Below are 23,441 nucleotides of genomic sequence, written 5' to 3'. Positions count from 1 at the left end.
TGATTTAGTGGGATGCAAGTGTGAAAGGGGCTTAAAAGAGGGAGACACATAGGTGACTGCAGAAGCTGTAGCCAAACACAGTCTGCTGGAGGTACTCAATGGGACGAGCAACTCCAGTGGCAGAAAGGGAATGTTGACGTTTCAGGCTGAAACCCTTCATCAAAAGTGAGGATGTGGAGAAGAGCAGGGAGGCTTCTGCTGCACCTGTACAGGGTTCTGGTGAGGATGCATCCAGAGTATTGTATGCAGTTTTGGTCCCTTTACATGAGAAAAGACAGACTGGCTTTGGAGAGCACTGCAGGGATGGTCAAAGTGAAGAGATATTGAACAGCCTGTAATGAAACTCATTGAAGTTGAGAAAGATCTTGTAGAGACTTACAAAATTATGAAAGAAGTAGATAATAAAGAAGCAGAAAATTTGTTTCCACTAGTAGGTTGGACTGGAACCAGTAGACATGGCCTCAAGATTTTGAGGAGTAGATTAAAGACAGAGATAATGAAGAAATGTTGTTCTCTGTTCTCTGCTCAAGGAAGCAGTTGAAGTAGCCTCATTAAATGTAATTAAGACACAGGCAGATTTTTGAAGAAGACAAGAATTAAGGGTTATGCAGATTGGACGGGCAGGTAGAGTTGTCCAAATGCTGAGTTACTTTGATCAGTGTTATATTGTTTGATTTCCTTCAATTTTCTGAGCTCATCATCCACTTAGGTTTTCAATGATAATTTAACTTTGCAAGTCGATTCTTGTCTAACAAGTAGTATCATCCACTAGAATTATTAATAACTCTAGATTCTCACCTTTGTGGAATATCAGGCATTGCAGGTGCCCCAAAATGTCTAAGCTTTTCCTGAATAAGTCTTAGGATTGTCTGTGCTCCATTATTCATGGTCAGACACTGAACTGTTAGTTATGTTATCCAACTCCACAATGGAAGAACATTCACTTGCATTGGCTAATCAGTTAATAAATCAATCAATTAATTAATTATAGCAACAATCCTTGTTGTCCCTTGTATAAAATAGATACAATACAACATTAATTCTGTGTCCTCTGCAGATGTCACATTATGTGGATTTACTCTTTGTGACTTGTCATGAGAAAGCCATTTCTCCATGCTGGTGTTGAGTTATCCATGACATGAAAAATGCTGGAAACATGGAGTAGGTCAGATAACATTTGTGGAAAGAAACATGGAGGGCATATTTCAAGGTGATAAATTTTCTTCTTTTTCTTTCTCTCCATTGATGCCTGCTGACTTGATAAATATTTCAGGCATGATGTGTTTTCATTTCAGGTTTCCATCAAATGCTCTATGTTGGTTATGGATAATTTTGATTGTTGCTTTGTGACCTTTCTTATGGTTTGTGCATTATTCTCTTTGGGAAAAAAAAACTGACTTGCATGACGTTAGATAGTGCCTGATTCTCAACCAAATTACAAGCTGCCCCATGATTGTCAATTACTGGGACATAGGCAGCTGGAAAAAGAGTGAAATCTCTGTTGGAGGAAGAGGAGGCTTTTCGTTCCTTCAAGCTTGTTTAAAATGTCATGACTTAACTGATTATAATATCAACTCTGAATTTATGTTTACCTGCAGTAATGAATCACCCTTCTCCCGAACTTTCAAGTGTCTTTGTAAAACTTTAGCTTATTATATTCTCAGATCATGTTTCCACTCTATTCTGAAGGTGATCCAAAGACTCATGGGTCTCTGAGAGCAATGCATTATCTCCTTCCACATCCTGTTTTGGTTAAATTATGGTGCTTAAGATCATCATCTTGGACTATTTTACTGTTGAAGTAAATGTATTAATTGAAGTCTCCATTTGGTTTATTGGATTTTGCCATACTAAAGTAACTTCCAAGCTTCATTGAATATCTTGGAATGCCTTGACATGAAAGTAAACATAGCTTTATTCATTTTAAAGCATTTACCTTTAAATGTGATTTCTTTCTTTTTACATTGCTGGAAATGATTGACGGGAAAACCTGAGAAATAGTCATAAGTCATCATCAATAGTTGTTTGGGCTTCAATGTAGCTGTTAATGGTCTATCGTGTTATGAGCCCAGAGGACCCACAAACCCAGCAGCAAGATGTTCACCAAGACAAATGATTACTTAAGCAAAAGTTGCTTTTAATTATCTTTAAACATGAAAACAGAATCACACTTCAACTTATCACTATTGACTTAACTAACCTAACTTAACCCCCTTCTAATTCTAAGGCAGGTATATGTAATGTGTGCGTAAGTTCAGAAAAGTTCTTTGATTCACAGTCCTATCTCACTTCTCATTCCTCCAAGTTCACTGGTTGCAGGCAATTCTTATACTGTGCACAGAATTTAACATTTATAAAGTTCACCAGGCTTTGGTGCTTTAAAGGTAAATGGTTACCACATAGGAAGGTTCTTGTCGGTTTTCAGAGAGAGATTTGTTGTTCACTGGACACCAACAACTGATTCCTTTTAATTAGCCACTTCAGTGTCTTGCTGACGAAACTTGCTCCTTCAGGGTTCTTCAGATGATAACCTCTTTCTTTCATGTCACCACAGAGTTTCTTTTTGTCTCTCTTATTTTAAGTGAAACATTAGACAGCCAGTCCTCTCCTCTTGCATGAACCACAAGGGCTTTGACCAGGCTGAACGAAGCACTCACAACCCATCTTTCAAAATGGGTTAGGGTTAGGAAAATGGGGATTTCCACAAGCTTGCCAGCTTGTCCTGTTCCAGTCCCAGCTGCTGCTGCTGACTGTAAAACTGCCAAACTGCATTCTCCCCCCCTCAGAGAAAAAGCCTGTTTTACTCTCACTGCTTGCAAAACCACATGACCCTCTTAGAACTGCAAGTTCCACTCCAGACAGTCTGCAGCTCTGACAAGTTCTTTCATCTGTTGCCTTTTTGTAAACAACATTCCATTAGTGAAGTCTCTTGGGCACTCTCCAAAGCTTTTGCAAAGGCTCTGAGGCCGACATGTCCAGCATTAGCAGAGCTCCAGTACTTGAAATAAGATCTGTTTTAAAGTGTTTGTATGTGGCCTACACTTAAAAAAAACCCTGCCCCAATTTACCTCCCCAAAACATCTATATACAATACAAACCTAATATAATCTGTCACAATAGAAATGACGGGAAATGCAGATAGCACTGTGAAGCAAGCAGAATTCTGGGCACTCTCCAATCAGTCAGCATTGACATTGACTTCTCTACCTTCCTTCCTTCTTTTTTTCCCTATCCCTCTGTCTCTTTTACTTCAGCTCTACACCCCAGCCATTCCCTCTTCAGTCAGAGAACTACCCTATCCCTCTATCACTTTTCAGCTTTTATTCTTTTATCCTCTCACCTGTATTCACCTCTTGCCTGTTATTAGACTCTACTCCTTCCCCTGCCCCTTCCTCCCACCTCTCCTCTCCTGCCCCCCCCCCCACCTTTTTATATTCAGTCACCTCCCTGCTTTTTGCTCATACCTTGGTGAAGGGATAGGGGCCGAAGAAGTTGTTTGCCCTTTACTTCCAAAAGTTGCTGCAGGATTTACTGATTTCTCCAGCACTTTTGTGTCTTGCGCTACAATCTCAGCATCTGCAGTCGTTCCTGTTTAACTGTATTAACACACAGCCACTTAGCCAATTGCACATGAAATTTTTGGTCCTGCTTCATAATCACAGTTGCACTATCTAGTCAGTGTTAACTGAGCTACTTATTGTATTAATTCTTGGGCTGTAGCTTCGGAACCATCACTTCTAGGTGTTAATCCACCTCATGCCTTCAACCCTCCTCCCCCCAAAAAAACTTGGAAAGCAGCTTATGAGTGGGGATGAATATGTTTGTAACTGGGCAAAATAGCTTTGTCAAGACCATATAAATGGAACAGTCGGAGAGCTATTGGGAATCTTTCAGAGAAGGTTTCATTCAGGTACCTGACAAGTTAAGTTTATTCTCATCTGATTGCACAAGTACAACCAGATGAAATAGTGTTCTCTGTTCCTTGGTATAAAACACACAGACGGGCAATATGTAATGTGGACTAGAATCATACAAATAAATAAATATTGTATCGTAAGCATCTTGGATGGTAGAGTGAGCAGTTCCTTTAGTCATTCAGCATTCTCACTGCCATGTAGAATTCAAATAGAACCAAGGAAACATATTTTTGATCAAGTAGAAATTGGACAGTGACTTCAGAAAACAGGAACAGATTTTTTTTTTGTGACATTGCTGAAAGGTTAGTCACGCATGTGCTGTCATGGTTAAAATGTCTACCATAATTAGTGAGGCTGGAGGTACATGTAGCCCATATAATTGGCTCCTAAAGGACACTAGCGAACCTGAGAGATTTTTACACCACACAAGTTTGTGGTCACTAGGAATGACACACAGCTTGGATTCCTTTTTAAGCATGAATCAGAATTTATTGTCATGAACAAGTCACGAAATTTGTTGATTTGAGGCAGGATCATAGTGCAAACATTCATATAAACAATCTTACAACAGAATTTAAAAAAATATAGTGCATGAAAAAGAATCTGATGGCAGAGGGGAAGCAGCTGTCCTTGTCTTTAGGCTCCTGCAACTTGCCTGAGCACTGGCTATTTAAAGGTCCCACGATCCGATGGGACACTGCCAATTCTTCCACTTCTGAGGTCTGCCAGCAATCTTAGCATATCCTTATTCACAAGTAATTTTGATTTTATGGTTTTGATTCTGCGGTTTAATTTTAATAGTTCTGAACAGGAATATTTGATAATTCCCATCAGAGCTACGTGCACAGTCACTACTTCAATCAATTTAACTGGGATAAGTAGTATGGCTGAACTAGCAGTCTTGTCTCTCTGTGAATTATTTATATCTAGTCTGGTAACATTACTGTGCTGTTGTTTTGTTGATCAGACAATTACAATTGTTGACAGGAACTACAATTAAAAGTATGTTGATCCAGACAGGCAAGCCTTTTGTGACATCAGTAACCCATTGATTCTTTGAAGGGACTAGACCAAAACATGTGACATATTTTAAGAATGGTCTTCTGGTGCACCATTAGCTGATGCACCTTGGCTTGGTTCCTTGTTAAAAATGGAACTAATTAATTGATGGAATGGAATGAAAGCTGGCTGTGGGAAAAAAAAGTAAGGTAATCCGGCATGAAAATTGCAATGCAGTGAAAGAGTAAATATGAAATGCTAATCAGTTAAATGTACAATAAATTGAGGAGACCTTTCAAACAAAAAAAACACGAATTATCATAGCCTATGTAATTGAAGCATTCAGTTGTCATTAAGAGCAATACTCAATCGCACCCTCCATATTTTTTAAGTAGAAATCTAATTTGCTGATCTTGAATGGAAAATAAAATATTATCAACAAAGTTGTCAATCAGTTACAATACAGAGGTGATAGAAAAAATTGTTCACTCTTGTTTTCAGAAATTGATGTATGTGGACCAATAATCAAGTAGTATTGTGATTGGAGCTATATATCTGTTTAAGTGAAAGGTTGATTATTAACAAGACTGAATTTATAAGGTTACATTGAATAGTTTAGCAAATTATGGAAGAGTGATAATTTAATCCCAATTGTGTTGTTCATGTTAGTTGAAAATTGTAGCATGAGGTGCATAATATTTCTGATACTATCCATGAAAGCTCATGTATGGGGTGGTCCAAAGAATGACATAAGTTGTGACTTTATCATTGTTTCCTTGTAATCAATGGCAAAAGATATCAAACTCCAAGACACTTCTTTACACCAAATATGTTGCATATGATTACGTGTATTCACACTGGAAGTAGGACTGTTTCATTTCATCCTGTTTGTTGCTGTAGAAATGTGTCGATTGTTCTTGCATTTGTGTCAAAGGTACTATTGTACTGAATGACGAGAATTTAGACAAGAAGTTATTGTAGAAATGAATGTGCTAAGGTTTGAAAAATCGAGCATTCAGGTGCACACAGTGGTGACAAGAAACAATCCCATATGAGAGTGTGGACCATGAGCTGTGCTGCTCCGTACAGCAGCAAGACGGCCAACTCATAGTGAAGAAGTGGAAGCTTTCAGGCAGGTGTGCAAGGCCAGAATTTGTGATAGTCATTACCTTTTCAGAATCAGAATTTATTGTTATGAAATTTTGTTGTTTTGCAGCAGCGTCATTGTGCAAAATTTTATATAAATCACCTTACAAAATAAATAAAAAATGGTACAAGAAAAAGTCAAGGTAAGGCAGTGTCTGTGGTTCATTGGCAGAGAGGAATAAAGCTGTACTTAGGCCACTGAGTGCTCATCTTCAGGCTCCCTATTTTTTCTGTGGCCTGGGCTCTTGGGTAAGAGGCTACTTTCTTAAGGCAGTCTCTCTTGTAGATGTCCTCAATTGAGTGAAGACGGGTGTCTGCGATGTCACAGGCTGAGTTAACAACCCTCTGGAGTTTTTTTTTTAAATGTCCAGAGTGTTGGCACCTTCGTACCAGACAGTGATGCAATTCAACGTTACAAGTGTACATGTTTTCTGTGACATAACAAATCTCCTTACAAAGAATAGCTGCTTCATGATTGCATCAACATAGAGGCTCCAGGACAGATCCTCAGAGATGTTGACACCAAGAAATTTGAAGTCCTCCACTACTGAGCCCTCGATGAGGACGGTCTTGTGTTCTCTCGACCTCCTGCTGAAGTCCACAATCATCTCCTTGGTTTTGCTAATGTTGAATGCAAGATGGTTGGTGAGATACCACTCAACTAGCTGATCTATCTCCCTCCTGTACACTCCATTTGTGATTCTGCCAACAAATATGGTACCATCAGCAGATTTGTAGATAACATTGGAATTGTGCCTATCTACACAGATAGGGGTGTCCACACAGATAGGGGTGTATAGTGAGTAGAGCAGAGGGCGAAGAATGCATCCTTGAGGTGTGCCTGTGTTGATAGTCAGTGAGGAGGAGATATTGTTTCTAATTTGTGACCTTTCACTTTCCATGTTATGCCTGTTGGGATTGGCATTTGCATTGTGTAGGAATGCTGATAAGTGTGAGGTACTTCATTTTGGTAAGAAGAATCAGAACAGGACATACGTAGTAAATGGGAGAGCATTGATGAATACAGAAGAGCAGAAGGATTTAGGAGTAATGGTACATCGTTCCCTGAAGGTAGAAACTCATGTGAATAGGGTGGTGAAGAAGGCTTTTAGTATGCTGGCCTTTATCAATCATTGCATGGAATATAGGAATTGGGAAGTGATGTTGAGATTGTATAAGGCGTTGGTGCGGCCTAATTTAGAGTTCTGTGTGCAGTTCTGGTCGCCTAATTATAGGAAGGATATAAACAGAGTGGAGAGAGTGCAGAGAAGATTTACCAGAATGTTACCTGGGTTTAAGCATCTAGAGAACAGGGAGAGATTGGGCAGATTAGGTCTTTCTTCTTTGGAGCGTAGAAGGTTGAGAGGGGATTTAAGATTATGAAAGGGATAGACAGAGTGGATGGGGATAGACTATTTCCGTTAAGAGTAGGAGAGATTGAAACAAGAGGACATGAGTTAAGAGTTAAGGGGCAGAGGTTTAGAGGTAACATGAAGGGGAACTTCTTTACTCAGAGAGTGGTAGCGGTGTGGAATGAGCTTCTGGGAGAAATAGTGGCAGCAAAGTCAATTTTATTATTTAAGAAAAAGCTGGATAGGTATATGGATGAGAAGAAGGTGGAGGGTTATGGTCATTGTGCAGGTAGGTGGGACTAGAGAGGAGTGTTTGGTTCGGTGCGGACTAGAAGGGCCTAATGGCCTGTTTCCGTGCTGTAATTGTTGTGTTATAAATATCTGCTGTTGTAAATACTCGTATGGCCTGTTAAGGTAAAAACTAAACTATATTATTGTTTACAATCATGTACCTATTTGTTGTTGTGGTTCAGTTTTTGCACCCTTTGCTGAAATGAAAGATGAGATTAATGATGCTTTGGTTACAGATAGTTCAGCATATCCAATTTGTTGGTTGCATTATCAATGTTTCATGGACCTCTGTTGCATACTGAATGCCCTCGTACTCATACACAAGCTTCTTGGCTCTGAGAAGTGCTCTCTTCACAGGCTATTGCTGAGAAAATTGTAGAGGCTCACTTATGGCTGCAGGAAATGATGCCTCTCATGCAGTGGAAATTATGCAGTGGAAAAATGACATTTTTTCAATTAAAGATCTGGGCGAGTTCTTGCTTTCAATCCTGCACTCCATCCATCATACCTGTGTTGCTGTCCTCTCCCAAGAACACTATGTGCTTCCTTTCTAAGCTTTGTGGAAAATGGTGATTGAAAAGTGAGTCAGGTATCATTGTAAATCATCACACTAGTAGGTATTGCTTTCTTAACATTCACAGAAAATAAATCATATGCACAACCGAAAAGAGAATATGTCTCCAACCAGTGTTGAAGTCCAAAAGTCTGGTATCTTTTTCTCTCCATTGGAAATCTATTCAGTCTATTGCTTAGCACAGATGTCATTGGTGGAGAGGGGGAGTTGAGAATTGTAATTTTTTTCCTTCACTGATTAAAATTGATAAGGCAATGTGGTGGGGTTACAAAGTGTGAGGGTACTGGGATTAGTTTGGCTGTAATTGCTTCAATTTACATTGAATACTTCTAGCATCTTTTCCAATAACAATGGATAATGAAGAATTTTCTTGTACACTTTCAGGGGTTTGTTATGGATTTTGAGCTGCTAATTGCGAAAATCACCTTAAAAGTTTGCTGTCACGTACCAGGATTTCCTGTCTTTTTTTAAGTCTACTTCAAGCATACAAAACCACGAATGGCAACATGTTATTGAAAATTCATTTACTGTATTCACTCTTGGACTTCTTCACTGCTGAAGTTGGTGAAAAGGTTTCACCAGGACATTGCAACCGTAGAAAAATGGTATTAGGGCAACTTGGATCCATTAATGCTGGCTGATTATTGTTGGATACTGAAACAAGAGGCATCAGATGCTGAGTACAAACATTAGCTGCAAAACATTTTTAGGTCAGTTGAACTAATGCAACACGTCAGCATCGTTATGCAATTAAACATACTAAATTCAATGAAAGTTAATGTTCTTTAACTTCCTCTGTGATACAACAAATCTGAACTTATTACCTTTGTGTTGTCTATCATAATCCCGAATTTATTTTCAGGAAGCAAACCTTTAGGGGAGAAAAAAATTGTTGTCTAGTGTAATCGAGAGTTGAGGCTCAGTTGCACAAGGTTCTAAAATGATAACAGATGTAAGCAATCGATGAAAACAAGAGTGGGTTTAGTTTTTTTACTAAAACCTTTGACTGGATGTAGGATTTGTCTATTTTACAGAACTTGAATATCACCCCAGCTTTGGAGGACTGAAGGCACCACAGAGGTATGTTTTTACACCAGGTTAAAAAGGAGTTAAATGGCCCAAGCACAGGTGAAACACAATGACCCTTTACTACATGCACAGGAAAATGGAGGATGAGAGGGTTTAGCACTTTTATATTGTTCAGCACATCATGGAGGGCTAAAGGGCCTGTACAGTGCTGTAATGTTTAATTATGAGCCTAGATCTTGAGACAATCCCCTTACAAGAATTAGCTGAAAAAAAAGTCATCTGGGTCCTTCATGGCAAGGAAGTGCATGATACAGGAGTACAGGGAGATGAAGTCCAATATTGTGTGTTTGAGTGCGAAGCCTCGTTGAAAAACAGCAGAGATTGAACTCAGTTATATCCTATCAAAGACAAACTGCTTACTCTCCTTGATACGATGAATTTTTTTGTGTGTGCACATTGCTCACGGGGTAATTGTCTCAACTTGGATTTTTCTGGAATGCTCAACTGGGGCAGGAGTCCAGCAGCAGAACCTCTCTCTCTTTATTTCCAATGTGCAATATTTGAAGGCACAGTGAAATGTAGAATAGAAATGAAGCAGCACCCTAATATAAATGAAAAGTAACAAAAGTGGTTAGTCCAACAGCCACTGGGAAAAAGGAAGTTCTTGCTGTTTGAAGTGGTAAACATCAAAATAGGGAAAGAGGCAGGACTTGTTAATATGAAAGCATACAATGCCCAGCTAAAAGGAAGTATAAAAACAATAATTTATTTTCACCTTTTACAAGACATGGAGCCTGTAACTAACTGGATGTCCATGTAGCTGTAGGTGTTCCACACACAGTCCTATAAAACACACATTAGCTAAAAAGTATGTTGACAATCACACCATCTCTGCTTAAAAAATGTGTTCGTGCAAAAAGAAAACATCTCATTTTCTGCAGGCTGCAAATCAGCAGAACTCTCAAAATGGAGGATTTCATTTGAAAGATCCTGAAAATTTATAAAGAGACAGGAGAAAAGCGTAAAGACTGAGACATTTTTCTGTATAAATGATCATGCAGATCTTGGCATGTGTGATTTTACATGAAAAACATTTGGAGTTTTAATTTTATCCCAAATATGGACAGTAGTTAAAATGAACAGGTACTCCCCGACTTATGATCATAGTTGGGACCAATGGATTGGTCGCATCTCTAAATGGACGTAAGTTGAAATTTTACCTGCGTGCCAGAGTCTTAAAGCAAACCTTTTAAATCAAATCTTTCTTTCCATCGTAGATTTGACAATAACAAATTAAAGCTTCTTGAATTTGTTGATCAACCTTGGCAAATCTTTCCACATTCTGCTCTAATCTTATTATTGTTAGTCAGTGTCCCGGGAAGCGCCCTGATGAAGTTGAATTTGCCTTTTACTTTCACGCACGTTCCAACCGAACTCCAAAATGTGAACCCACCACGCATGCACACAGGACCTCGACGACCAAGGTAAGTACGCACATTTTGGCTCTTACATGGTCCTGATGGTCCTGTATCCTTATAGTATGTCAAATACAACATAAACTGTGTAAATTTTATGTTTTTTATATTTTAAAATTTGATTGGATGGACACAAGTTGGAGAGTAGCTGTACTGGCATGTAGGTATCTCCAGGACTATCACTCAGTAGATTATAAGCAATGTGGAAAAAAAAACAAGTGCATGGCTACTAAATTTATTTGCTTTTTTTTTGTTGTCTATAAAAGGGCACCGAATTGGATCAACTTATGATTGCAAAAATGTTCTGTCCACTGACGATTACCTTTACAGTCAAAGTTGGAGGATTAACGCATTGTAGAAATTTACAAGGAATGCCACTTTTAACGAGGCAAGGTTTTTCTACCTCAAATGGTAGTATTCAATGTCCATCATGGAACAGCTGAATTAAACGGTTGTTACTGACAATAGGGAATTGTATATCCTTGTTCCATCAGGTGATTTAGTGCCATGAGTTAAAAGTTCCTGGATTGTCATCCAGTTATCAAAGATCTTCTTACTTCTTTTCTTCATCATTTTTCTGTGGCTAAGTTCAATGATGTTGACTTCTTTCTTCTCCTGGGTACTGTGAGATTCGTTTAAACATTCCAATCTACTCTGCATCATGAATTCACGCCGCCTGCGTTGCTCCTTTGCACGTACCAAATGCTGCTTTCTCTCTTCCTTGCTCCAATAACGCCCCATTTTCATTTCACTTATTGCATCATCATCAGTGGTCATACCACAACGTTCTTCTTTAATTTTTAGTGCACGTTCCTTCAGAATCCTGTCTCGGACTGGCCGCTTGGTAATGTACCTGGTCCCATCGCTTCTGACTTTTACCTTCCACTCTGTTTTGGGTTCGATCTGAGTTGATAAATCATGATAGGAAGGTTCCTTGCACATACTCACAAGACTAATTTGACTCTGTCCATATTCCACTGCTGATGTTTGTTGTACTAACTGCATACGACTCTGGTAGTGTTGAGCATGTTTGTATGGAGAATGATGATATGAGCTTTGAGAGGTCAAGCTCTGGGCAAAAGCTGGACCTTTGTTGTTTTCATTGTTTCCATCAGATTGTTGGGAATGGTCAGGTTGTTCAGTAGATGAGTCTGATTTTGCAAGGCTCATTGCATGGGACAATAATGGATTTTGGCTCATGATGCTAGTCATCCCTTCAGTACCTTGACTGTTCAGATTCTCCAGTGTCCTGGGCAATGAGTTACTGGGTGACAAATCAAGGGTAAGAGGTGTGCTTCTACAACTTTCACCAGTATTATATGCACTTGAGCTGTCTTTATCTGATTTCTCTGGCAGTTCTGTTATATCAGAGAGATGGTGTCTGTGGCTGTCAATACTGGTGTTGTGAAACATCCACGACTCCCTGTAATGTTGTTTCAATTGTTGTATTTTATGAGCTCTGACAATGTTTAGACACTCAAGCTCAATGTTGTGTAGTTCCTCAGTCAAAACTTCAAGTTCTCGATCTACAACTTCCTGATCATTATTAGTGTTGCTCTGGTAGTAAAAACTACAGTCATTCTCATTGTGCATCTGGTATTTTAGCTTGAGGTAATGTGGATTGGTGTAGTCCCCAGAAATATATGAACCGTGACTGAAGTGCATGTCACTGGCTTCAAGGGTGTCGTGGCTGTAGACATGTTTCAATGCATGGGAGGTGCTGTGGTCATCTCCGAGGTTCTCTTGCTCAGAGCTCTCATCATTGCGTGTGCTCTCATCAGTTCGCCCAACTCCACTGTCTTTTTCGTGTTGGTGAGATAAAATAGTGGCTGTATCTGTGGTTCCCTCCTCATCATCCAGCTTCTCCTGTAAAATAAAGTTTTAAATTAATGCTCTCAGGAAGATGGTCTGCTGTTGTATTCTAGGATAGAGCAGGGGTGGTGAAAGTAATGGGTTAGAACACTACATGATGATTGGGGATAAAGAGAAGATAAATCACAGGGGCTGATGACAGCATGGGAGTGTGTGGATAGTGCAATACAGGGATGATGAGGAAGGTAAGAAAGAGTGATGACAGCTGGGCTGCACTTCCACAGGCTTTACCACGTTACAACCCCTTTCTGCACTGAAAATATCGTTCCATCCAGGCTGCTCCTCCCCACCACCCTGTGAACAAACAAAAAAGACTTCCTTAATATCACGTCTTTCACAATGACTACAACTCTGTGTCTTTCCCTTTACCTGCAACTCAGGTCTTGCCAAAAGGAGGGAAATGTTCTTGTTTTCCTCATGGGTAAGCAAAGCTACAGCTTCTTCTCTGTTAAGGATTTCAATGCCATTTATCTACATTTTTAAAAAAAGCATATTTTAATTTTCTGCTTAATAATCCATGTCTAGACATACAGTGCTAATCATTTAATTCCAAAAACAATGGTTTATTGAAATAAAAATGCAAACACGCCATTGATACTGTTACAGAACACCTGCGATTATCCATATCCTCATTTATCCTAACTTTTTGCAGAGCCAAACTGACCTCACAGATTGGGAAAAAGATCACTTTTTTTTCCCATTTCTTCCCCTATTGACTTTTCTATCTAACTGCATGCTGCCGTCTCCAGGTGTCATCAAGGAGAGCGGCCTCCCGGGCACAAGTGGGACCTCTGGCTCAGTGGTGTTTCCCCCCCACCCCAACTGTTCCTTACGCTGAACCCTCTCTTTGACCTACTATCGCACATCGGGCTCCCTGGTGTGCGGTAGGCTTAGGAATCAGGACTCACCAGTGAGTGTTCCACTAGCCCGGGAAGCCTCCCTGTGGATCAGCAGAAGCCAGCATTTTTTTTTTGGTGAGAATTAATGCTTACATAGGTGCAGTCTCGACCATTGGAGAGCCGTTGTCATACCCACACTCCTGTTCGGCTCCGAATCATGGGTCCTCTACCGGCATCACCTACGGCTCCTAGAACGCGTCCACCAGCGTTGTCTCCGCTCCATCCTCAACATTCATTGGAGCGCTTTCATCCCTAACGTCGAAGTACTCGAGATGGCAGAGGCCGACAGCATCGAGTCCACGCTGCTGAAGATCCAGCTGTGCTGGGTGGGTCATGTCTCCAGAATGGAGGACCATCGCCTTCCCAAGATATGGCGAGCTCTCCACTGGCCACCATGACAGAGGTGCACCAAAGAAGAGGTACAAGGACTGCCTAAAGAAATCTCTTGGTGCCTGCCACATTGACCACCGCCAGTGGGCTGATATCACCTCAAACCGTGCATCTTGGCGCCTCACATTTCGGCGGGCAGCAACCTCCTTTGAAGAAGACCGCAGAGCCCACCTCACTGACAAAAGGCAAAGGAGGAAAAACCCAACACCCAACCCTAACCAACCAATTTTCCCCTGCAATCGCTGCAACCGTATCTGCCTGTCCCGCATTGGACTTGTCAGCCACAAACGAGCCTGCAGCTGACGTGGACATTTACCCCCTCCATAAATCTTCGTCCGCGAAGCCAAGCCAAAGAAAGACTATGGTGATTAATAGTTGTCTTTTTGAGCACTAATCTATATTTTATGGCACAATGACCATATCTTTACCTCAATTATTCTGTCTCCTTCCCTTATTCGCCCATCTCTTGCTGCAATACTGTTTGGATCAATCTGAAACATCAATAGATTTTGTGGAAGAAAACATGTCAATTAATACTTTTCGGCTTTCTTTGCCAACATTATCTACCTGATGCATATTTTCCACAGTGCTGCTTTATCCCAAGATTTTTTTTTATAAGATTCCTCTTAGATAAGGTTGCTGAGTTAATATAGATATTTAAAGTCATCATAGATGCAGATCCTGCAATTTTTCTGTTGGATATCATAAATCAAAACTATCCGATGGCAGAACATGTACAGTTCCATGGCACTCTCATTTCACCTAGTTTAGTACGTGGCTAGAAAGTTGTCTAAAACTTTTAATGTTTTTAATAAATCAGTCTTTTTCTCCTGTGAAAAATAGAGTATCTGTAACATTCTAAAAAAAGATACTCATGACTGCCAAGGAAATAATGAGAAATGGAAACATTATTTCTCAGTTCTACTATGTAATGCTATACATTTTAATACTGAGTTATATGAAAGATTTTGCACCTTTAGTTTTAGTGTGGATTTCCTCAAACAGATAATACTAATTTAGTTGGGTTCTCCTGTGTCAGATTTTATTCTTCTTGTCATTATAATTTACAGATGTCTCCTGCATATTTGATTTGTTTGTTATTTTTTTAAATAAATTTCTGTTCATTAGACTGGAGTATCTTTCATAAACATCACTTTGGAATATTTTATTTTTTTCCTTTGATTAAGCTGTTTTTAAATAAATAAATATTCTGCATCTTCTCAAGAAGTAAAAGATTAAAGCAAAAAAACCTGTATCTTACATCTCAATATTTTTACCAAAGGAGACAAGTTGCAATTAATGAGTGTGATACAGAAATAAAGTAAAATCCCCTTTATCTGGAATTCAAACAACTGGCTTAATAAAAATTTAAAATTGTAAATGTTCTCCAAAGCAACACACAAACCCTTGGTGAAGCTAGCAGAGTGCCCCTCCTACAGCAGCTGTTTGATTAAATGCCATTGCCCAGGATGAAGAGCCAGCCGATGGGGTAACTCTCCCAATCCCTGCCTAGTAAGAGTCTATGTTTATTCATATATTATTAGTAAGGCTTTATTTATAAGCTTCGGGGAGAGAGGATTAATTATAATGGTGGCATTGTCGTGCAATGCTGTTACAGCAACCAGGGTTCAAATTTAAATTTTATAAGTTATGAACTTTACATTTTAAACTGTTTCTGGCAACTGGAAAATTTGCACATCCAGAATCCCAAGGGTTTTTAATGTACATTAAACTGTTCTTTTTTTTTGAAGTACAGACTAAAACTTTTTTCATGATATGATTGGAAATTAATCCACCTGAATTATGATACTGCCATTTATGGCTATAAAATTAACTGCAGCCAACATTCTATCTCAGGAAAAAAAATACCACCTTCTTCTTACCTCACTGACATATATCCCTGTGTCATCTTCATCATCTGCTCTGTAGCAAACTGTGAGACCAAGTTTGTCCTGCCCTTGCAATCTGTGCAAGTCAACTTCCTATTCAAAGCAATTTTATAGAGAGAAATTAGCAGAGCTAGTCAAAGTATTTAGTCTTAAGAACGCTTATGGTGAAATGAAACTTTACATTCACAACCTAATTTTCAGATGCAATTTCTCTGCTCTGTATAACAATCTCTTTTCACTGCGTTTTGAATACAATGGTGATACAGCAGGAATATTATTCATTGTGTACTGAAAACGTGGAGAGATTAAAGGAAATTTTTATACAAAACATATTGAACTAATATGAAATTGGCCTGAGGACCCACATTTGGGAATGAGATTCCATGACTGTCTTTGTTCATAGAAAAAAAATTATTTAATCTGTTTAGGTCGACTTCCAAAACTTGACCTGAAATTGAATATTTTGTGCCATGAAAGTGCATTATTTTTTCTTCAGTAGCTTGAGTCTCTATTAAAAGATAAGTACGCCTTGCAATTTTTAACAAGTGACCGTGGTTGTATTTGACAGCAAGTCTCTTTGAAATGGAACAGATTTCATTTGCTTAATCAGCTCTCCATCCAACACATCTCAGACTCCCAAATGTATTAAACTTTAAACAAAATATTAATGCTGGGCACCTACTGAAATGCACTCATTTTTAAATATGTAAAAATGCAATATTTGACCTATTCTATGCATAATGGTTGAACTGTTGCTAAAGTTGGCTGTTCACCTCACAACAGGATTATGTTGCTGGTGGTTCTGCTAAGCAGAATTTAACATTTACAAAAAATGAACTTTATTAATTTTTATTTTATCCATAACACACATAAAGCTCAAAATTCATGACATTTTCAAGCATGCTCTTGATATTATTGTCTTATTTTTCAGCCCAGGGTCACAATATCAGTCTGCCATTTCTATTCTAGGTTAATTTTGTGCATATATCTTAACATCAATAAAAGCTGATTTCTGTCATATCACCAATCTTTCCCTTTCCATGTTGGTTTTTGCAACATAAAGATCATGATGTCTGGTTTAGATGAAAACAAACATTGAAGTACAAAAATTATTTTCTGAAAATGTCTTCCACAATTCCAAGACTATTCTAGTTAATTCCTTTCTACGCAACATCAGAACTTTTTCAGTAGCTGGTTCCATATAATTACATTTGACTGAGATCTGTGCACACAAACTATTGCTGTGTGTTCTAATTCAAGTTGACTGGGAGGTACATAGTGCTGGAGGGCTGTTAAGAAGATTGAAAAATACATTATGAAATGAATACCACAGGCATCTTGAAACTTGCCAAACTACGTGTCCTTAACATTGCTGCTCTATTTTCTGTGACTGCAACTCTGTTACTGTTATTTTAGTCTGACACTCTTGGTTTCATGAAAAATAAAAACATGACAGACAAAATTTGATTGCCACTGCACAAACAAAGGGCAATTGGATGCCTATTAGATCAAAGACAGTTTTTTTTTTCCATTTGAGGTCATAAAATGGCAAATATTACCTATTGCTTTGGGCTGTGAGATGTGATTTAGTCATTCATCAATATTAGGCAGGGGCATTGAGTCATCTAGGTCTCTACTTTGTGTGACAACTTGTTTCAAGCAGCCAGGTTTTCCATGACCTTAGCAGTTTTAAGCGACATATTCATACAACCTTTCAATAACCAATCATTAATCCACAGAATGAATGACTCTGAAGACTACACACAAAATGCAGATTTTGGTCTTGTCACAGAGATTGGATTATTTTCCTGCGCTACCAGTTTGCTTCACAACATGACTGCTGGCTCCAGGCACTTTTATACTATATTTCATTTTACACTATTTTCTTTGGAGAATGTATTTGAGGTAGAATTAATATCCACTGCCAATAACCAAGTTGTTTATTGCCTCAGTGCTTATTCCAAAAGTGCAATTACACGAGTGGCTAGCATCATCTGCAACTTGCCTTTCTGGCACCTTTTAAAGGAGAAATGATGATCGTCTCCAGTTGCCGCTAGATATCATTCAAAAGATTGAAAAGGCAGTTGGAAGCCACAGTGTAATAGAACCCATCATTGTGGCTTTCGACACTGGTGGATGAGTCACTAAGGAGGCAAGATGACAACGGCCTAAGAAGTCACTATTGAGTTAAAACACTCAGGCAAAATACCCCAGCCACATATTAAAAAAAAAATCACAGTATTATTTTAATTCCTCTGCCAAAATCAGTGAACAAATCAACCCAAAATTTACCTCAACCACTCCATTCAACTAATAACATCCTCAAGGACAATTGATCAGCAGTTCAATGCATGCACAGACATTTATCATGATCCCAAACCTCCCATATCAAGCTGCTTGGATGTATTCAACTTATTGTGGTACATTTTTTTAAAAACAACAGTAACAACTCAATTGCTATCTCATCAGTGACAAATGGACATTCCGGGCTGTACGTCTTACCTCTAACAAAGAATTCTCATTGGGGTACATACCAAAAAAAAAATCAATGGCCAGTGCCAAATCTGAGATGACCAATGTTGAGATTCCTCTTGTCCCTCAGACTACAATCTTTTAAATAATGTAACTGCATTCCTCTCCCACTAAACAATACTTGTGGCTTCTCTTTCATACAACAACTCTTCTGAAGGAACATTGGGCAAAATGATAGGACAGATGTAAATGCATCTACTAATTCTAATACTAATAATCCACATGTTGGAAAGTGAGATCTGCTCAAATCCAAATTGGCACATTAAATCTCAAAACTTCAATTTTCTTCTTAAATTAATGAAAGCATTTGTTTAACTCAAGCAGAATGCTTCTTATTAATATTTTTAGAGACGTAAATCATCTGACCTTAAGGTGGCAGGCATTAATGAACATTGTGTGTTGTGAGCCAACCAGAAGGCATAACCTTCACACTTACACCTTGAAAGATTATCAACAATCATTTTCAGCAACAATGTTTTAATGAATATATATTCTTGAACTGTTTGAACTGCAGAAAAAATTACAAGAGACCATCTCCCTATCCTCCTTGCTAAAATTAAACTTTTGATTTGAAACAGCATTATCCCCAGTAAACAAAAACTCATTCAACATTTGGAGTGGAATTAAATTCTGAGCACGTCCATTAGTGAAAAGCCCCATAAGGCTAACTTGATATTTTTCTTGCACACTTCGACATTTCCATTACAGTAAATGGAACTAGTGTCTCTGTGGTCTATTCAAATACATCTGTCATGGCAACAAAAAGTAACTCAGGAAACTATTGGAACTCTGCTTTGTTATTGCTTTGACCTTTCCATTGATCTTGGTCTTCAAGATTTGAACAAGTTTTAATAGCTAAAGAAAGTCAAGCAAGCCATTAAGGGTTACCGAGTGATCAGCTGCCTGTGTCATTGTATTGGTCACCTTTTGGCACCACACAGTACATCAAAGTCATCGTTATTAATGGTTTTGCTTCGCTCACAAAAGAGCCAAGAATACAAAGCTTCACCATATCATGTTTTCCATGTATCATTCTTTTATAATTTAATTGTTCATTATGTTCTATTTTTTTTTATCATCTCCTGATGTCTTGATGTTAGAAATAACTGCTGTATGTTAATACATTTTTGATCCTGAAATGCACACTTTTCAACCTGTTTATACAAGCAGTAGTTCACTATAAGATATAACGCAGGGATTCGTTCACAGCACATCATACAATGTCACAAAAAGAAACTAATACTTAATCTTATACCAGACCATTTGTTCCTCACAAATAGCATGCCTGAAGAGGGCTGAACTTTACAAATACTCATCACTTGCTTAATTTATCATTTTTGGTCCTCATGCACTTCAATATTTCTCAAATAAAATACAAATTTGCAGCGGGTCGAGTGGGCGCACAGTGCGGCAATGTGAACTGTTGCTAGCGTGGCTCTGTGGGTGTGCAGAACCCTAATGCGGACATCTGCCTGTGGACCGCACGTGAGGTATACTGAGTGCTGAGGAACGGCACATTGAGCTTTTGAGTCTCCTGCCAGTCCCGTGGAACCTGGGACACACGGTATTTAAAAGAAGCATGTAAACCCAGAATAAATCAGTCTTGAGTTGAATACTCTGGCGTGTGTTCGTATTTCTTTAGTAGCTCGACCGTAGTAGCCGCTACGGATTTCAGATTTATATTTTCACGTTTCTTCAGAAAGCCCTTCAACCCACTGAGTCTGTTCCAGCTTTTAGGCAATCCCATTCTCAAATTTGTTTCTCTGCATGTATTTTCTCACGATGCCCATTAACAACTCTTGTTCTCCTACCAGCCATATACATTGAACATCATTTAAGGTTCTGAATAAACTGTGCCAATCCCACATGTTGGGTTGCAAGAAGAAAGTGCGGCACCCAGTGCAAACACCAAACAGACAGCACTGTAAGTTACAATCACTTCAAAAAAACTGTGTCTGCAAGGAAGCTCCATTATCTGCATAGTATTGTGCCATCCTCTCTGCATTGAGCATTATAGATCAATAACAAGATTTCTGGTGAAAACCATAATGAAAATACAATGAAATGAAAGTGGTATTTAAAATACTTGTACTCAGTGAAAAATAATGTGTGTGCTTGGTCAAATAAAATTTGCTTGCACACACTATTTCCAAAATGCCTACATGTGGAAATGTTCCTAATTTGCTATTTGTATATGGAAGTTCAAATAATTTATAAGTCCCATAGTAGAACAATTTTCATATTTTTAAAATATACAGCATATGATAGACTTTCAGTCGAAATGACCTCCACAAAATAAGCTCACCTCGTACTCTAGTTCTTCTCTGTCCATTTCAGCTTGTAATCCTCCAAAATAGTCAGTTGAACCGTAATATTCCTGCCCTGATGGATGTCTTCCGCAAAAAAAAGGTAAAATGCAAATCAGTCATTGTGTTCAGTTAAAAAACAAAGACCAAAATAGCATGTAGGTTTTGACACCACATTAAATCTGATGCCTGTGGTTGAGCAAGAATGAACAAAGAAATTAGCCTTAAATTAGTCATAATTAGTGTTTTACCCAGAAATTAGATGGTCTCATGCTACAGTTTTTGCGCATCATTTCTTCATTTTGTACCAAAAAACGCAAAAGAAAAATTTGGTTCAAAATCTAACAACAAAAGTTGGCCACTTCCTTGATAATGTCAAAAGACATATTAACTACCCTGAAAGTATATAGTGCCCTCCATAATGTTTGGGACAAAGACACAATTTTCCTTTATTTGGCCCTGTGCTCCACAGTTTTAAAATTGTAATCAAACTAGTCACACGCAATTAAAATGTACATTTCAGATTTTATACAAGATTATTTGTATACATTTTGGTTTGACCATGCAGAAATTATAGCACTTTTTATATACAATCCCCTCATTTCAGGGCACCATAATGTTTTGGACATTTGACTTCACAGGTTTGTGAATACTCAGGTATGCTTAGTTGTTTCATTGGATCAGGTGAGAGAGCTTGGTTTGGGTCCAAGCTTTTGATCACCTTTGGAGTCTGTGGTTGCCACTTTCCAACACGAGGTCCAGAGTTACCAAAAACAACAATTTGGAAAAAACAGAAGGAGAAGACAACGAAAAGAACTGACTCAGTAAAATTTCTTGTTTATTTTTATTAAGTGACAACATTATTTAACGGGTTTAATGTATCTTATAGATTGAACTGCAAATAAATGGGAAAGGGGGTGAGGGAGGGAGGGAAGGGAGGGGGAAAAGGGGGAAATGATGACACTGTATATATTCAAGAGAAAAAATGTCTGTATGTATCTTGGTCAATATGGTTTATAGTGTGAAAAATAAAAAAAATTAAAAATAAAATGGAAGAGGGACTGATATTCCAAGGAAGATCTCCAATGCTGATGAAAAAAAAATCCCCAAACCTATGTCGAACAGATCAGAAACACACTTCAGAAGGCAGATGTGGATATGTTAATGACTACTGCTTGCAGAGACTACACTGCAAGATACAAACTACTACTGAATGCACAGAAAGGATTGCCAGAATACAGTTTGCCAAGAAGAACGTAAAAGAGTCTGCATATTTCTGGAAAATGGTCTTGTGGACAGATGAGACCAAGATTAACCTGCATCAGAGTGATGGAAAGAGCAAAGTGGAGGTGTAAAGGAACTGGCCAAGATCCAATACATACCACCTTTGCCATGGTTGCACCTTGCAGAGTAGTTTCTTCTTCATGATGTTCTTAACTGTTAATGTTGGTAATCATAAGGTTGAGGTGATGTTTCTTACTGTTTTAGTCTTGTTTATAAGCCTCAAAATGGCTTTGACTTTCATTGGCACAGCTCTGGTCCTCGTGTTGAGAAATGGCAACTATAGACTCCAAAGGTGATCAAAAGCCTGGAAGTAAGCCTAAGTCTCTTACACCTGCACCAATGAAGCAATTAAATATACCTGAGTAAACACAAACACTTGTGAAGGAAAATGTCCCAAACATTATGGTGCCCTGAAAGTGTTGTAATTTCTACATAGTCAAATCAAAATGTATATGAATAACCTCGAATAAATAAAATCTGGAATGTGCACTTTAATAACATGTTGATATGCCATAGACATGGACCAGATAAGTATTATCTGGCTTTTATTAACAGACTATAACCACCTCTAAATTGGCCAATGGGAAAGCATCTCCATCTGTTATACCAGTAGGGTGAAGTATAGCCATAGCCAATAGCAAGCAGTCAGTATAATATGCCTCCCCCCATTACATGATTACATTCACCCCTCCCCCAAAAAATGACCAATTTTAATAAAACACAATAATGGTAAAAGCAAAAGCAAAATAAATTACGGAAGATCAAGGGTTACAAACAGAATTAATGAGTTACATAGCAAAAAATAAACACACTGCCGGCCTGAGATAATACAGGGTGACTGATCTCACTGTAATCATGGCTAAGATTAGAAATGGTCATAACAGAGCCTCTGTGGCGGCTTTGAGATTTGTGTTGATCTTTACAATGGCACAGATGGAGGAGATTTATCTCTAACTGAAGGACTTCTGTCACCAAGTGTGGAAGGGAGTGGAGAACATGAGGAAACATTCCCATGAAGAAGGTATTGTTCCTCGTGTTTCTGGTGACGGGGAGGATAGAGAAGGAGTCAGGTCAGTGGAAGGGCTAGTAGGCTGCAGCTCAGGTGAGGCTAGATCCCGAAGGGAAACAGTGTCTTTTCCTCCATCAGGAAAAATAACGTGAGCATATTGCGGATTGCCATGAAGCAGTTGAACATGCTCTACAAGCGGGTCAGCTTTGCTGGGCCTAATACGTTTTCTTAATAAAACTTCTCCGGGGTTAGATAGCCAAGTCAGCAAGGTCGATCCAGGTTTTGATTTTCTAGGGAAAACAAAAAGACGATGGTGGGGGGTCTCATTGGTAGCTGGACAAAGCCATGTATGGATAGGGTTTAATGCTTCTGGCAGCACATCTTGCTGGTGGGGAGACCGTTTGATTTTAGCGCAAGATTAATAGCTTTCCAGATTGTATCGTTACTGCGCTCCACTTGACCCCGTGGGTATGACTA

General features: G+C 38.7%; 1 protein-coding gene across 6 annotated transcripts in view; it reads right to left on the bottom strand.

Moving 5' to 3' along the window:
* Positions 1-9,183: 9,183 nt before the first annotated feature.
* Positions 9,184-23,441, bottom strand: part of LOC138763219 (E3 ubiquitin-protein ligase PDZRN3-like) — a 239,602-nt gene continuing 225,344 nt past the window's right edge. For 3 of the 6 annotated variants that reach the window (XM_069937011.1, XM_069937008.1, XM_069937009.1), the window contains 6 exons: positions 20,671-20,758; positions 15,828-15,926; positions 14,373-14,435; positions 13,025-13,126; positions 12,887-12,949; positions 9,184-12,649 (listed from right to left, as the gene is read on the bottom strand). In XM_069937011.1, the coding sequence (XP_069793112.1) occupies positions 11,228-12,649; positions 12,887-12,949; positions 13,025-13,126; positions 14,373-14,435; positions 15,828-15,926; positions 20,671-20,758 (1,837 nt within the window). In that variant the 3' untranslated portion in view covers positions 9,184-11,227. The remainder of the gene's footprint in view (positions 12,650-12,886; positions 12,950-13,024; positions 13,127-14,372; positions 14,436-15,827; positions 15,927-20,670; positions 20,759-23,441) is intronic. The other 3 variants (XM_069937012.1, XM_069937010.1, XM_069937014.1) reach the window with 3 other exon arrangements.

The sequence above is a fragment of the Narcine bancroftii genome, chromosome 5 (assembly GCF_036971445.1).
Source record: "Narcine bancroftii isolate sNarBan1 chromosome 5, sNarBan1.hap1, whole genome shotgun sequence".
Taxonomy (NCBI): domain Eukaryota; kingdom Metazoa; phylum Chordata; class Chondrichthyes; order Torpediniformes; family Narcinidae; genus Narcine; species Narcine bancroftii.
This window is presented reverse-complemented; position numbering and strand designations above follow the sequence as displayed.